Raw genomic sequence first — 16,830 nt, 5'->3', positions numbered from 1 at the left:
TGGCGGAAGCGGCGAAGCACGTGGAGAGCGCGGAGGGGGCGGCGCGCGGCGGTGTGGAGGCGGACGAGGAGGGTGAGCTGCGGGTGGGAGACCAGTCTGCCGTGCGCGCGCATGAGGTCGGGGAGCTAGTCAACCGTGGCTGGGAGGCCTGCCGCGGACAGTAGCGAGGTGAGGGCATGGAAAGCTGGGAAGCAGTGACGGAAGTCCTTCTGGCGGCCGGCCCAGAGGAAGAACGGGAGCGCAAGCGGCGGCGGCGGGGGAGGGCGCGCGGTGAGGACCTCAACGACGAGGGATGGAGGGACGCGGCGGAGCTTGGAGAGATCGGCGACAATGGGCGGTCCCCCAACGCTGGTGGCGAGCGGAGGCGGATGTGGAGGAGGAGGAGGAGGAGGAGGAGGAGGAGGAGAAGGAAGGATATGACGGAGAGCGAGCAGACGCCCAGACACGCGTCAAATGCGCGATGGCCAGAGAGCCGTGAAGCGCGGAGGAGAGCCGAAACCCGAGCGTCTTTTAGCTAAAGGTAATTACAAGTGCTGACATCTTGTTACCTTTGTCAACAGGCGGTAGAGCTCTGTATGGATGCTTGCAGCAAGCAGGGTGACATACTGCGTGACCGCTTGAATGATGCCGGCACCTTGACGAGTGAATGACGTGGCAGAGACAACACTTGCAACAACAGATATCCTTGGCTGTATAAGTTCTGTAGGCAAGGGAGGCTGATGGGCCTGATGTTTGAGTGAGCGTGCATGGTTAATGATGATTTTTTTTTCTCTTTCTTTTTCTTGTCATACCTAATATACCCCTTGCAACTCACTTCTGACCTTCACCTTTGGCTTCATATAGCATCTGTATCTTTCTTTTTCTTGTCATACCTAATACCCCTTTACTCTACCATGACCTGGATTCTTTTGATACATGCAACCTCACGAGCCATCCATTGCAGCATTGCGCTACGCGGTAGCAGCTCGGCCAGCAACTCAGTCGGCCAGTCTTACTTGCACTGACAGTGGGCCACACAGTCCTAATCCTCGAAAATATCTCACGATTCTGACAAATATCCGAACAGCCAGGCGCGAGCCGTTCACCTTCTCGTGGGGTGGGGGGTATTTATTAAGCCCCTCCTCACTCCCCAAGTCCTCCCGTGTCATCGCCATTCACCTCCAGCCAGGCTCCGGAACCTTATCACCAAAATCCTCGTCCCCTACCCGAGGCGAGCATCATGGCGGCCGCGCTCTTCTCCAGCTCGCTCTCGCCCCGCTTCCTCGCCCTATCCTCCCCGAAGCCGGCCGCGCCCGCGGCCACAGCCTTCCTCCCCTTCAGGCTGCCGCCGCGCGCTGTCTCGGCGCCGGGTAGGCGGGTCTTCGAGCCCGTCGCCGTCGCGGTGTCGTCGGAGTACAAGACGGAGGGCGCGGAGCAGGAGGGGGAGGATGGATCCGAGGAGTTCTCCGAGGACCTGAAGCTGTTCGTCGGCAACCTACCGTTCAGCGTCGACAGCGCGCAGCTCGCAGGGCTCTTCGAGCAGGCCGGCTCCGTCGAGATGGTCGAGGTATATATTCGAGTTTTCCAGCCCTCCTCTTCGTAATCACTAGTCGTCAGTTGAGTGTACTTGAATTTCAAATTGTATTTGAAAATGACAAATTTCTGCCTAGTCTGCCATGGTCACTGGATGAGTGTTGTTAAAACTGGGCTGGTTCGAGTTCAGTTAGATTTACATGCAGTTTAAATATCAGAAAATCCCACTAGAGAAATGTCTAAATTGGGTCGGTGTTACAGTAAATACTAAATAGTGGCAAGAATCGTCATGTTATTCAAATGGTCAATTCCAACCAAAACAGATGCATGCATGTTTAAGTTTTTGCGTTTGAATACCCTAAGGTCCTGTTCGTTTGCACATGAATACACCAGGGATTATTCTAGCTAATCAAAACTTATATATATTATAGAAGCAATCTGGACAGGAATTGTTCCATAGCTCCATTCCGTAATAACCGAACGTCCTCTAAGGTTTCTTTGTGTTTCTAGGTTGTATATGACAGAATGACTGGACGGAGCCGAGGATTTGGATTCGTGACAATGTCTTCGGCCGAAGAAGCCGAAGCTGCTGTCGAGCAGTTCAACGGTTATGTGAGGATACTTTCACTCTTTTAAGCTAACTGTCTCTTTTGGTATGTTACTGAGGAAAAATATGTGGCAGCAGTGCTGATAATGCCAGTTCTTAGGATTTTCGGATTCGGGGTTTGCACTAAAGCTTGCATTGCTCGGAAACCTGACATCGGAATCATACCTTCTATCCAATCATTGGTCATAGCTTCTGGCTAGCTGTTTGGGACTGAATTGCTTCTATCGAGTGCATAGTGCGTGACATTGCAGATAAGACTATTGACTAATTAACCTCGCCTCGCAAACAGGCATTTCAAGGAAGACAACTGAGGGTGAACTGCGGGCCACCGCCACCTAGAGATGAATCCACACCAAGAGCACCAAGGGGTGGTGGTGGCGGCGGCGGCGGCGGCTTTGTCGATTCAGCTAACAAGGTCTACGTGGGGAACCTTGCGTGGGGCGTTGACAACTCGACTCTGGAGAACCTGTTCAGTGAGCAAGGGCAAGTGCTTGATGCTAAGGTCATCTACGACAGGGATAGCGGCAGGTCAAGGGGGTTTGGTTTCGTCACCTATGGCTCCGCCCAAGAGGTCAACAATGCCATATCAAACCTCGATGGCATCGTAAGTCCTATGCTATTTTGATCCTTTAGCGCATTGTTGTACATAGAGGATGTGCTAATCTGAATGTTTTATCGTAATGCAGGACTTGGATGGTAGACAGATCCGAGTCACGGCTGCGGAGTCAAAGCCGAGACGTCAATTTTGAGATTATTTTCTTATGGGGGTTTAGAGGCTGATAGTGTGTTTCAAAACTTTTAGTTTGTAGTGTCTATTCTTTCCTCCATATGAGTACCAAGAAGATGATAATGAGAGACTGGCTGTGAAATGGCTGTATACAGGAAGACTTTTCCCCGCTGGAAAGATGCATTTATTTGTTTCAGCTGTACCACAAAATTGGCAGTTCAAATTTCCCTTCCATCTACTCACTTTATTTTAAATTATAAGAGAATTTAGCTTTTCTAAATACTAGCTTTTGCTATGTGTACGCCATATGTAGATGTATAGGAAAAACAATGTTTCTGAGATATTTAAGAAGGACAACAACTAATATGCCAGCAATCATTAAATGCAAGCGTTTAAGCAGGTTTTTTGGTCCATTTGATTTAGATCTAGCCGTAGATGTAATGGTATTGATGTTTGACTAGTGATTGATTGACAGGACAATAACATAAAACAAATAGATATAGAGATACAACATTGTATTGTTATTTGGTTGTTAATAGTATACATTTAGCTACATTCGATGTTGTTTAACACTTTAGACCACGTGTCATTGAAAAGAGATAATGGTTACAATGACCACTTGTGCTATAATTTGTCACCTAAAGACACGAGGCTTTAGTTTATTTACTAATGCATACTAGGCTCATCCCATATTTTACCAAATACAGAATGAATACGAGTTCAATCCGGATAAAAACGTGATCCCGTAAAAATGGACGGAATAAACCATCACCTATTTCCGTATTTTTTGTAAATACGGAAATGGTTGGATCAAATGTATAAAACGGTACGGGTCGGAACGGGATTTTACTCGTCCGTTTTCAACCTTACGTGCTTTGGGTCTATATTTTATTTTAGAAAAAATATATATATAAAAAGATGCTACAGAGGATGAATAACCATGATAGAGTTTTGAGATTGGGAGGATGATTTGCTTAGTGTTCTGGCCCATGGGTCATAGCTGTTAGAATAGGAACTCATACCCTAATCAGGGGTTGGGAGTTATATTAAATAGAGAGAGTAACTGGGCCAAGGTCCATTACACAGGGGTATAACGGTCATTACACGGGGAATAACACAAACCCTAGACGGGTAGTCTAACACCCCCGCAGTCACAACTCTATCCTGTACAGATGTTGAGACTGGATCGGAAGTCTGAAAAGACACTCGACGGTAACCCCTTGGTGAAGATGTCGGCGAACTGAAGCGTGGTGGGGACGCTGAGAACGCGGACGTCACCGGCAGCGACACGCTCGCGGACGAAGTGCAGGTCGATCTCCACATGCTTCGTGCGCTGATGCTGCACGGGGTTGGTGGAGAGGTAGACCGCGCTGACGTTGTCGCAGTAGACGAGGGTGGCGCGCTGGAGGGGACTGTGGAGCTCGTGGAGGAGCTGGCGCAGCCAGGAGGCCTCGGCCACGCCGTTGGCCACGGCACGGTACTCGGCCTCAGCGCTAGAGCGAGAGACGACGGGCTGCCTCTTGGCGGCCCAAGAGACGAGGTTAGCGCCCAGGAAGACGGCGTAGCCGGAGGTGGACCGGCGCGTGTCGGGACAGCCAGCCCAGTCAGCGTCGGTGTAGACCACGAGCTCCGACGTCGGGGATGGGCGGAGTAGGAGGCCGTAGTCGAGGGAGCCACGGAGGTAGCGTAGAATCCGCTTGAGCGCAGTGAGATGGGGCTCCCGCGGAGTGTGCATATGCAGGCACACCTGCTGGACGGCGTAAGCGATGTCGGGCCTGGAGAATGTGAGGTACTGGAGCGCGCCGGTGAGGCTCCGGTAGGACGTCGCGTCGGCGACCGGAGGCCCGTCGTCCTCAGAGAGCTTCGCCTGAGTGTCGACAGGCGTGGAGCAGGGCTTGCAGTCAGACATGCCAGCCCGCTCCAGAATGTCGATGGCGTACTGGCGCTGGTGGAGGAAGAGACCCTGGGGCCGACGTTCGGCGGTGATGCCGAGGAAGTGGTGGAGGGGCCCCAGGTCCTTCATCGCGAACTCCCGCTGAAGGGCGACGATCGTGCGGTGAAGGAGGTCGGCGGTGGATGCCGTGAGCACGATGTCGTCGACGTAGAGCAGGAGGTAGACGGTGTCGTCGCCGCGTCGGTAGATGAACAGGGACGTGTCCGACTTGGCCTCGACGAAGCCGACGGAGGCCAGGTAGGAGGCGAAGCGACTGTACCAAGCCCGTGGCGCCTGCTTGAGGCCGTACAGGGACCGGTTCAGCCGGCAAACCAGGTCCGGATGGTCAGTGTCGACGAAGCCGGTGGGCTGGCTGCAGTAGACAGTCTCCGTTAGAGTGCCGTGGAGGAAGGCATTCTTGACATCGAGCTGATGGATCGCCCAGTCGCGGGAGAGGGCGAGGGAGAGGACGGCGCGAACAGTGGCGAACTTGACGACAAGGCTGAAGGTCTCGTCGTAGTCCACTCCGGGGCGCTGGGTGAAGCCCCGAAGGACCCAACGGGCCTTGTAGCGGTCGAGGGAGCCGTCCGAGGTCAGCTTGTGGCGAAATAGCCACTTGCCGGTGACCACGTTGGTGCCTGGTGGACGCGGCACCAGGTCCCAGGTGTGGTTGGCCAAGATGGCCGCGTACTCCTCCTCCATAGCGCGACGCCAATGTGGGTCGGCGAGGGCAGTGCGAACGGAGGAGGGTACCGGGGAAGCGTCGGGTGGAGTGCTGGTCGTAGTGGCTGCCAGGATGAGCCGGTCAACGGGGCGGAGAACGCCAGCGGCGCGCCGAGTCACCATCGGGTGGACGTGCCCGGGGTCGCGGTGGATGGCGACCGGGTGGTATACGGACGACCCGGAGTGAGCCGCCGGAACGTCGGGAGCGGCTGGTGGGGCCGCCTCACGGCGGTGATAGACGACGGCGGGGTCGGCGAATCGGGCCGTGCTCGTCGACGGGCCCGAGTCGGGGGGCGCCGAGGTAGTGGCGTGGCCGCGGCGATGGTAGACGAGGGCGGGGTTGGCGAATCGAGCCGGAGGCGACGGGGCCGCGCGTGGCGCAGGCGGGGTCGACGGGGCCGCGCGGGTCGCGGAAGAGGTCGTGGGGGCCGCACGAGGAGTAGGTAACGGCGCAAGACGGGGAGCCGAAGGTGGGGGAGGAATTGGATCGGACTCGAGGAGGGAGTCAAGATCGGTGGGTGGGGTGGAGCCAGCAAGGGGAAACACATCTTCGTCAAAGATGACATGACGAGAGATGATGATGCGATGGGAGGTGAGGTCCAGACATCGGTATCCCTTGTGGTCAGGGGAGTAGCCAAGGAATAGACAGCGGGTGGAGCGAGGAGAAAGCTTATGTGGAGCGGCAGCGGAAGTGTTAGGGTAGCAGGCACAGCTGAACACGCGAAGGTGGTCATAGGAAGGGGCTGTGCCGTATAGGGCGAAGTGGGGGGTAGGGTGGTGAACCGCCTTCGAGGGAAGACGGTTGAGGAGGTGGGTGGCAGTGTGCAGGGCCTCTGCCCAGTAGCTGGCAGGGAGAGACGCCTGGAAGAGGAGGCAGCGGAGCATATTAGTGGTGGTGCGGATCATGCGTTCGGCTCTGCCGTTCTGAGCAGAAGTGTAGGGGCACGAGAGACGCAACTGGACGCCATGAGTAAGGAAGAAGGAGCGAGAGGCGTGGTTATCAAACTCGCGGCCATTGTCACACTGCAGAGTACGGACCGGGCGACGAAATTGAGTGGATACCCAGGTGAAGAAGTGTGTGAGGGTGGTGAAGGTGTCCGACTTCAACCGAATCGGGAAGGTCCAGAGAAAATGGGAAAAATCATCCAAAATCACCAAATAATATTTATAGCCAGAAAGACTGAGTACAGGGGAGGTCCAAAGATCACAATGAACCAGGTCAAAAGCCTGCTCAGCCCGAGAAGAAGAGGTAGTAAATGGGAGACGAGTATGTCGGCCTAACTGACAAGCATGACTGATAGTCGCCTAGAGGGGGGGGGGGTGAATAGGGCGAAACTGAAATTTACAAAAATAATCACAACTACAAGCCGGGGTTAGCGTTAGTAATAATAAATGAGTCCGCAAGAGAGGGTGCAAAACAAATCGCAAGGCAAATAAGGAGAGTGACACGCGGATTTGTTTTACCGAGGTTCGGTTCTTGCAAACCTATTCCCCGTTGAGGAGGCCACAAAGGCCGGGTCTCTTTCAACCCTTCCCTCTCTCAAACGGTCCCTCTGACCGAGTGAGCTTTCCTTCTTCTCAATCAACCGGGAACAAAACTTCCCCGCAAGGGCCACCACACAATCGGTGCCTCTTGCCTCGGTTACAATTGAGTGTCGATCACAAGAGCAAAAGAGAAAGAAAGAATGCGATCCAAGCGCAAGAGCTCAAATGAACACGGCAAATCACTCTCTCTAGTCACTAGGGTTTTGTGTGGAATTGGAGAGGATTTGATCTCTTTGAATGTGTCTAGAATTGAATGCCTAGCTCTTGTAAGTGGTTGAGAAGTGGAAAACTTGGATGGCTATGAATGTGGGGTGGTTGGGGTATTTATAGCCCCAACCACCAAACTTGACCGTTGGCTGGAGGCTTCTGTTCGATGGCGCACCGGACAGTCCGGTGCACACCGGACAGTCCGGTGCCCCTGCCACGTCAGCGTTGCCGTTGGATTCTAGCCGTTGGAGCTTCTGACTTGTGGGCCCGCCTGGGTGTCCGGTGCACACCGGACATGCACTGTTTGATGTCCGGTGCACCGGTATGGGCAGCCCTGACGTCTGCGCGCGCTGCGCGCGCATTTAATGCAGCGCAGGGAGCCGTTGGCGCCGCAGGGAGCCGTTGCTCCGCTGGCACACCGGACAGTCCGGTGCACACCGGACAGTCCGGTGAATTTTAGCGGAGCGGCTGCCGCGCGAACCCGAGGCTGGCGAGTTCCGGAGGCCGATCTTCCTTGGAGCACCGGACATGTCCGGTGCACACCGGACAGTCCGGTGAATTATAGCGCGCCGGCTTCCGAGAAATCCCGAGGGTGAAGAGTTTGAGTCTGGGTCCCCTGGTGCACCGGACAGATACTGTTCACTGTCCGGTGGCACACCGGACAGTCCGGTGCGCCAGACCAGGGGTGCCCTCGGTTGCCCCTTTGCTCCTTTATTGAATCCAACACTTGCTCTTTTTATTGGCTAGATGTGAACCTTTTGCACCTGTATAACTTATACACTAGAGCAAACTAGTCAGTCCACTATTTGTGTTGGGCAATTCAACCACCAAAATTATTTAGGAACTAGGTGTAAGCCTAATTCCCTTTCAATCTCCCCCTTTTTGGTGATTGATGCCAACACAAACCAAAGCAAATATAGAAGTGCATAATTGAACTAGTTTACATAATGTAAGTGCAAAGGTTACTTGGAATTTGAGCCAATATAACTACTTACGAGATATGCAAGGAATGTTTCTTTCTTATATAACATTTTGGACCACGTTTGCACCACTTGTTTTGTTTTTGCAAAACCTTTTGTGAATCCTTTTCATAGATCTTTTGCAAATAGTCAAAGGTAAATAAATAAGAGTTTGCAAAAGCATTTTCAAGATTTGAAATTTCCTCCCCCTGTTTCAAATGCTTTTCCTTTGACTAAACAAAACTCCCCCTAAAAGAGATCCACCTCTTAGTGTTCAAGAGGGTTTTGATATATCAATTTTTGAAATACTACTTTCTCCCCCTTTTGAACACAATAGGATACCAAATGATAAATACTTTTGGAAAGCACTAAGTTTTTGAGTTTGGTGGTGGTGGTGCGGTCCTTTTGCTTTGGGCTCATTTCTCCCCCTTTTTGGCATGAATCGCCAAAAACGGAATCATTAGAGCCCTCGAAGTGCAATCTTCCCCTTTGGTCATAAATAAGTGAGTTAAGATTATACCAAAGACGAAGTCCTTTTGCGTTTGAGCTTTTACTCTCTCCCCCAAGGATGAAGTCCTTTTCCTTGATGCTCATTTCTCCCCCAAAGACGAGAGAGTTGCTCGGAGTGATGGCGAAGCATGAGTTACGGAGTGGAAGCCTTTGTCTTCGCCGAAGACTCCAATTTCCTTTCAATATACCTATGACTTGGTTTGAAATCGACTTGAAAACACATTAGTCATAGCATATAAAGGAGATATGATCAAAGGTATTCAAAAGAGCTATGTGTGCAAGCTTAGCAAAAGAAATTTCTAGAATCAAGAATATTGAGCTCATGCCTAAGTCTGGTAAAAGATTGTTCATCAAGTGGCTTGGTAAAGATATCGGCTAATTGATCTTTAGTATTAATGTAAGAAATCTCGATATCCCCCTTTTGTTGGTGATCCCTAAGAAAATGATACCGAATGGCTATGTGCTTAGTGCGGCTATGCTCGACGGGATTGTCGGCCATTTTGATTGCACTCTCATTATCACATAGCAAAGGGACTTTGGTTAATTTGTAACCGTAGTCCCGCAGGGTTTGCCTCATCCAAAGCAATTGCGCGCAACAATGTCCTGCGGCAATGTACTCGGCTTCGGCGGTGGAAAGAGCGACCGAATTTTGCTTCTTTGAAGCCCAAGACACCAAGGATCTTCCCAAGAACTGGCAAGTCCCCGATGTGCTCTTCCTATTGATTTTGCACCCCGCCCAATCGGCATCCGAGTAACCAATTAAATCAAATGTGGATCCCCTAGGGTACCAAAGCCCAAATTTAGGAGTATAAGCCAAATATCTCAAGATTCGTTTTACGGCCGTAAGGTGTGATTCCTTAGGGTCGGATTGGAATCTTGCACACATGCAAACGGAAAGCATAATATCCGGTCGAGATGCACATAAATAAAGCAATGAACCAATCATTGACCGGTATACCTTTTGATCCACGGACTTACCTCCCGTGTCGAGGTCGAGATGCCCATTAGTTCCCATGGGTGTCTTGATGGGTTTGGCATCCTTCATCCCAAACTTAGCAAGTATGTCTTGAGTGTACTTCGTTTGGCTAATGAAGGTGCCCTCTTGGAGTTGCTTGACTTGGAATCCTAGAAAATACTTCAACTCCCCCATCATCGACATCTCGAATTTCTGTGTCATGATCCTACTAAACTCTTCACATGTAGACTCGTTAGTAGACCCAAATATAATATCATCAACATAAATTTGGCATACAAACAAGTCATTTTCAAGAGTTTTAGTAAAGAGTGTAGGATCGGCCTTGCCGACTTTGAAGCCATTAGCAATAAGGAAATCTCTTAGGCATTCATACCATGCTCTTGGGGCTTGCTTGAGCCTATAAAGCGCCTTAGAGAGCCTATAGACATGGTTAGGGTACTCACTGTCTTCAAAGCCGGGAGGTTGCTCAACATAGACTTCTTCCTTGATTGGTCCGTTGAGGAAGGCACTTTTCACGTCCATTTGATAGAGCTTAAAGCCATGGTAAGTAGCATAGGCCAATAATATGCGAATTGACTCAAGCCTAGCTACGGGTGCATAGGTTTCACCAAAATCCAAACCTTCGACTTGTGAATACCCTTTGGCCACGAGTCGAGCTTTGTTCCTTGTCACCACACCATGCTCATCTTGCTTGTTGCGGAAGACCCATTTGGTTCCTACAACATTTTGGTTAGGACGTGGAACTAAATGCCATACCTCGTTCCTCGTGAAATTGTTGAGCTCCTCTTGCATCGCCACCACCCAATCCGAATCTTGGAGAGCTTCCTCTACCCTGTGTGGCTCAATGGAGGAAACAAAAGAGTAATGTTCACAAAAATGAGCAACCCGAGATCGAGTAGTTACTCCCTTATGAATGTCGCCGAGGATGGTGTCGACGGGATGATCTCGTTGGATTGCTTGGTGGACTCTTGGGTGTGGCGGTCTTGGTTCTTCCGCATCCTCCTTTTCTTGATCATTTGTATCTCCCCCTTGATCATTGCTATCATCTTGAGGTGGCTCGTCTTCTTGTCTTTGCTCTTCATCATTTTGAGCCTCATCCTCATTTTGAGTTGGTGGAGATGCTTGCATGGAGGAGGATGGTTGATCTTGTGCATGTGGAGGCTCTTCGGATTCCTTAGGACACACATCTCCAATGGACATGTTCCTTAGCGCTATGCATGGAGCCTGTTCATCACCTATCTCATCAAGATCAACTTGCTCTACTTGAGAGCCGTTAGTTTCATCAAACACAACGTCACATGAGACTTCAACTAGTCCAGTGGACTTGTTAAAGACCCTATATGCCCTTGTGTTTGAGTCATAACCAAGTAAAAAGCCTTCTACAGTTTTAGGAGCAAATTTAGATTTTCTACCTCTTTTAATAAGAATGAAGCATTTGCTACCAAAAACTCTAAAATATGAAATATTGGGCTTTTTACCGGTTAGGAGTTCATATGATGTCTTCTTGAGGATTCGGTGAAGATATAACCGGTTGATGGCGTAGCAGGCGGTGTTGACCGCTTCGGCCCAAAACCGGTCCGGTGTCTTGTACTCATCAAGCATGGTTCTTGCCATGTCTAATAGAGTTCGATTCTTCCTCTCCACTACACCATTTTGTTGTGGCGTGTAGGGAGAAGAGAACTCATGCTTGATGCCCTCCTCCTCAAGGAAGCTTTCAATTTGAGAGTTCTTGAACTCCGTCCCATTGTCGCTTCTTATTTTCTTGATCCTTAAGCTGAACTCATTTTGAGCTCGTCTCAAGAATCCTTTTAAAGTCTCTTGGGTTTGAGATTTTTCCTGTAAAAAGAATACCCAAGTGAAGCGAGAATAATCATCCACAATAACTAGACAGTACTTACTCCCGCCGATGCTTATGTAAGCGATCGGGCCGAATAGATCCATGTGTAGGAGCTCCAATGGCCTGTCAGTCGTCATTATGTTCTTGTGTGGATGATGAGTGCCAACTTGCTTCCCTGCTTGGCATGCGCTACAAATCCTGTCTTTCTCAAAATGAACATTGGTTAGTCCTAAAATGTGCTCTCCCTTTAGAAGCTTATGAAGATTCTTCATCCCAACATGGGCTAGTCGGCGGTGCCAGAGCCAACCCATGTTAGTCTTAGCAATTAAACATGTGTCGAGCTCAGCTCTATCAAAATCTACTAAGTATAGCTGACCCTCTAACACACCCTTAAATGCTATTGAATCATCACTTCTTCTAAAGACAGTGACTCCTATATCAGTAAAAAGACAGTTGTAGCCCATTTGACATAATTGGGAGACAGAAAGCAAGTTGTAATCTAATGAATCTACAAGAAAAACATTGGAAATAGAATGGTCAGGAGATATAGCAATTTTACCCAAACCTTTGACCAAACCTTGATTTCCATCCCCGAATGTGATAGCTCGTTGGGGATCCTGGTTTTTCTCATATGAGGAGAACATCCTTTTCTCCCCTGTCATATGGTTTGTGCACCCACTATCGAGTATCCAACTTGAGCCCCCGGATGCATAAACCTACAAAACAAGTTTAGTTCTTTGTTTTAGGTACCCAAACGGTTTTGGGTCCTTTGGCATTAGATACAAGAACTTTGGGTACCCAAACACAAGTCTTGGAGCCCTTGTGTTTGCCCCCAACAATTTTGGCAACTACCTTGCCAGATTTGCTAGTCAACACATAAGATGCTTCAAAAGTTTTAAATGAAATGGTATGATCATTTGATGCATTAATAGTTTTCTTTCTAGGCAACTTGGCATGGGTTGGTTGCCTAGATCTAGATGTCTCACCCTTATACATAAAAGCATGGTTAGGGCCAGAGTGAGACTTCCTAGAGTGAATTTTCTTAATCTTATTCTCAGGATACCCGGCAGGGTACAAAATGTAACCCTCGTTATCCTGAGGCATGGGAGCCTTGCCCTTAACAAAGTTAGACAAGTTCTTAGGAGGGGCATTAATTTTGACATTGTCTCCCTTTTGAAAGCCAATGCCGTCCTTAATGCCCGGGCGTCTCCCATTATAGAGCATGCTTCTAGCAAATTTAAATTTTTCATTTTCTAAGTCATGCTCTCTAATTTTAGCATTAAGTTGTGCTATGTGATCATTTTGTTTTTTAATTAAGGCAAGGTGATCATGGATAGCATCAACATTAATATCTCTACATCTAGTGCAAATGGACACATGCTCAATAGTAGATGTAGAGGGTTTGCAAGACTTTAATTCAATAACCTTAGCATGCAACAAATCATTCTTAGTTCTAAGGTCAGAAATAGTAGTATTGCAAACATCAAAATTCTTAGCCTTAGCAATTAATTTCTCATTCTCATTTCTAAGGCTAGCGATGGAAGCATTCAATTCATCAATCCTAGCAAGCAAATCAACATCATTATTTTTAGGATCAATGCAAACATGAGAATCAACCTTAGCCAACAAATTAGCATTTTCATTTCTAAGGTTGTCTAAAATCTCATGGCAAGTGCTTAGCTCACTAGATAATTTTTCACATTTTTCTCTTTCTAGAGCATAAGCATTTTTAACCTTAACATGTTTCTTGTTTTCCTTGATTAGGAAGTCTTCTTGGGAGTCCAAGAGATCATCCTTTTCATGGATAGCACTAATTAGCTCATTTAATTTTTCTTTTTGTTCCATGTTAAGGTTGGCAAAAAGAATACGCAAGTTATCCTCCTCATTTTTATCATCCTCATCACTAGATGTTTCATATTTAGTGGAGGACTTTGATTTTACCTTCTTTTTGCCGTCCTTGGCCATGAGGCACTTGTGGCCGACGTTGGGGAAGAGGAGACCTTTGGTGACGGCGATGTTGGCGGCGTCCTCGTCGTCGGAGGAGTCGCTTGAGCTTTCGTCGGAGTCCCACTCCCGACAAACATGGGCATCGCCGCTCTTCTTCTTGTAGTACTTCTTCTTCTCCTTCCTCTTGCCCTTCTTGTCGTTGTCCCTGTCGCTATCACTTGATAATGGACATTTAGCAATAAAGTGACCGGGCTTACCACACTTGTAGCAAACTTTCTTGGAACGGGATTTGTAGTCCTTCCCCTTCCGTTGCTTGAGGATTTGCCGGAAGCTTTTGATGATTAGGGCCATCTCCTCGTTGTCGAGCTTGGAGGCGTCAATTGGTTGTCTACTTGGTGTAGACTCCTCCTTCTTTTCCTCCGTTGCCTTGAAGGCCACGGGTTGCGCCTCGGATGTGGAAGGCTCATCAAGCTCGTTGATCTTCTTGGAGCCCTTAATCATGCATTCAAAACTAACAAAATTCCCGATGACTTCCTCGGGGGTCATTTGTGTATATCTAGGATTGCCACGAATTAATTGTACTTGAGTGGGGTTAAGGAAAATAAGAGCTCTCAGAATAACCTTAACCACTTCGTGGTCATCCCATTTTGTGCTCCCGAGGTTGCGCACTTGGTTCACCAAGGTCTTGAGCCGGTTGTACATGTCTTGTGGCTCCTCCCCTTGGCGAAGACGGAAGCGACCGAGCTCCCCCTCGATCGTTTCCCGCTTGGTGATCTTGGTGAGTTCATCACCCTCATGCGCCGTCTTGAGTAGGTCCCAAATCTCCTTGGCGTTCTTCAACCCTTGTACTTTGTTGTATTCCTCCTTGCTTAAAGAGGCAAGGAGAATGGTTGTGGCTTGAGAGTTGAAGTGCTCGATTTGGGCCACTTCGTCCGTGTCGTAGTCCTCATCCCCTACGGATGGTACCTGTACACCATACTCAACAACATCCCATAATCTTTTGTGGAGAGAGGTTAGATGAAATTGCATCAAATTACTCCACATAGCATAATCTTCACCATTAAAAGTTGGTGGTTTGCCTAATGGGACGGAAAGTAAAGGTGTATGTTTAGGAATGCGAGGGTAGCGTAGGGGGATCTTACTATACTTCTTACGCTCTTGGCGTTTAGAAGTGACGGACGCCGCGTCGGAGCCGGAGGTGGAGGTTGATGAAGTGTCGGTCTCGTAGAAGACCACCTTCCTCATCCTTTTGTGCTTGTCCCCACTCCGATGCGGCTTGTGAGAAGATTTTTCCTTCTTCTCCTTATGGTGAGAAGAGGAAGATCTTTTCTCCTTCCGCTTGGAGGATTTCTTCTTCTTCTCTCTTCTCTTGGTGCGGGACTCTTCCGATGAAGATGAAGTGCTCCCTTGGCTTGTAGTGGGCTTGTCGTCGCCGGTCTCCATCTCCTTCTTGGCGTGATCTCCTGACATCACTTCGAGCGGTTAGGCTCTAATGAAGCACCGGGCTCTGATACCAATTGATAGTCGCCTAGAGGGGGGGGTGAATAGGGCGAAACTGAAATTTACAAAAATAATCACAACTACAAGCCGGGGTTAGCGTTAGTAATAATAAATGAGTCCGCAAGAGAGGGTGCAAAACAAATCGCAAGGCAAATAAGGAGAGTGACACGCGGATTTGTTTTACCGAGGTTCGGTTCTTGCAAACCTATTCCCCGTTGAGGAGGCCACAAAGGCCGGGTCTCTTTCAACCCTTCCCTCTCTCAAACGGTCCCTCTGACCGAGTGAGCTTTCCTTCTTCTCAATCAACCGGGAACAAAACTTCCCCGCAAGGGCCACCACACAATCGGTGCCTCTTGCCTCGGTTACAATTGAGTGTCGATCACAAGAGCAAAAGAGAAAGAAAGAATGCGATCCAAGCGCAAGAGCTCAAATGAACACGGCAAATCACTCTCTCTAGTCACTAGGGTTTTGTGTGGAATTGGAGAGGATTTGATCTCTTTGAATGTGTCTAGAATTGAATGCCTAGCTCTTGTAAGTGGTTGAGAAGTGGAAAACTTGGATGGCTATGAATGTGGGGTGGTTGGGGTATTTATAGCCCCAACCACCAAACTTGACCGTTGGCTGGAGGCTTCTGTTCGATGGCGCACCGGACAGTCCGGTGCACACCGGACAGTCCGGTGCCCCTGCCACGTCAGCGTTGCCGTTGGATTCTAGCCGTTGGAGCTTCTGACTTGTGGGCCCGCCTGGGTGTCCGGTGCACACCGGACATGCACTGTTTGATGTCCGGTGCACCGGTATGGGCAGCCCTGACGTCTGCGCGCGCTGCGCGCGCATTTAATGCAGCGCAGGGAGCCGTTGGCGCCGCAGGGAGCCGTTGCTCCGCTGGCACACCGGACAGTCCGGTGCACACCGGACAGTCCGGTGAATTTTAGCGGAGCGGCTGCCGCGCGAACCCGAGGCTGGCGAGTTCCGGAGGCCGATCTTCCTTGGAGCACCGGACATGTCCGGTGCACACCGGACAGTCCGGTGAATTATAGCGCGCCGGCTTCCGAGAAATCCCGAGGGTGAAGAGTTTGAGTCTGGGTCCCCTGGTGCACCGGACAGGTACTGTTCACTGTCCGGTGGCACACCGGACAGTCCGGTGCGCCAGACCAGGGGTGCCCTCGGTTGCCCCTTTGCTCCTTTATTGAATCCAACACTTGCTCTTTTTATTGGCTAGATGTGAACCTTTTGCACCTGTATAACTTATACACTAGAGCAAACTAGTCAGTCCACTATTTGTGTTGGGCAATTCAACCACCAAAATTATTTAGGAACTAGGTGTAAGCCTAATTCCCTTTCAATGACAGAGACCCTCAAAATGTCCCCTACTACATGAAAGATCTAGACTGCTGGTAATCTTGGTCATGACGTCGGGTCCAGGATGGCCGAGACGTCGATGCCATGTGGTGGAGGAGGTGGTGGAGACCAGGGCAGGAGGAGGAGACACGCCGGCGGTGGAGGGCTGGAGCGTGTAGAGAGGCCCCGAGCTGTCACAGCGGGCGAGAAGGGTCCTGGTGGCCAGATCCTTCACAGAAAAACCAGAGGGGTCAAACTCAATAGAACAGGAGTTGTCAGTGGTGAATCGACGAACAGAAAGAAGGTTGTGAGTGATGTGGGGAGCTACGAGAACATCGTTGAGGTAAAACGGCCCAGGGAGAACCGAGGCACCTACTGAGGTGACTGGCAGAGTGGAACCGTTTCCAACGACGATCGAGGATGGGTGAGAGGGGAGGGGGGGATGAGAGCGAGAGAGCGTGCCTGCCGTGGGAGTGGTGTGGTACGAGGCGCCGGAGTCGATCACCCAG

The 16,830-nt window shown here is 49.8% G+C and overlaps 1 protein-coding gene across 1 annotated transcript; it reads left to right on the top strand.

Annotated features, from left to right (window-relative positions):
- The first annotated feature begins 1,141 nt into the window (after positions 1 to 1,141).
- Positions 1,142 to 3,223, top strand: LOC100285364 (uncharacterized). The gene is made up of 4 exons (NM_001158256.2): positions 1,142 to 1,546; positions 2,023 to 2,124; positions 2,409 to 2,723; positions 2,806 to 3,223. Exons 1-4 carry the CDS (start codon positions 1,220 to 1,222, stop codon positions 2,866 to 2,868), a joined length of 807 nt encoding a protein of 268 aa, NP_001151728.1. The 5' UTR covers positions 1,142 to 1,219; the 3' UTR covers positions 2,869 to 3,223.
- Positions 3,224 to 16,830: the final 13,607 nt, after the last annotated feature.

This window comes from Zea mays, chromosome 2, assembly GCF_902167145.1.
Source record: "Zea mays cultivar B73 chromosome 2, Zm-B73-REFERENCE-NAM-5.0, whole genome shotgun sequence".
Lineage (NCBI taxonomy): Eukaryota > Viridiplantae > Streptophyta > Magnoliopsida > Poales > Poaceae > Zea > Zea mays.
The sequence above is the reverse complement of the archived record's forward strand: the minus strand, read 5'-3'. Positions and strand labels throughout refer to the sequence as shown.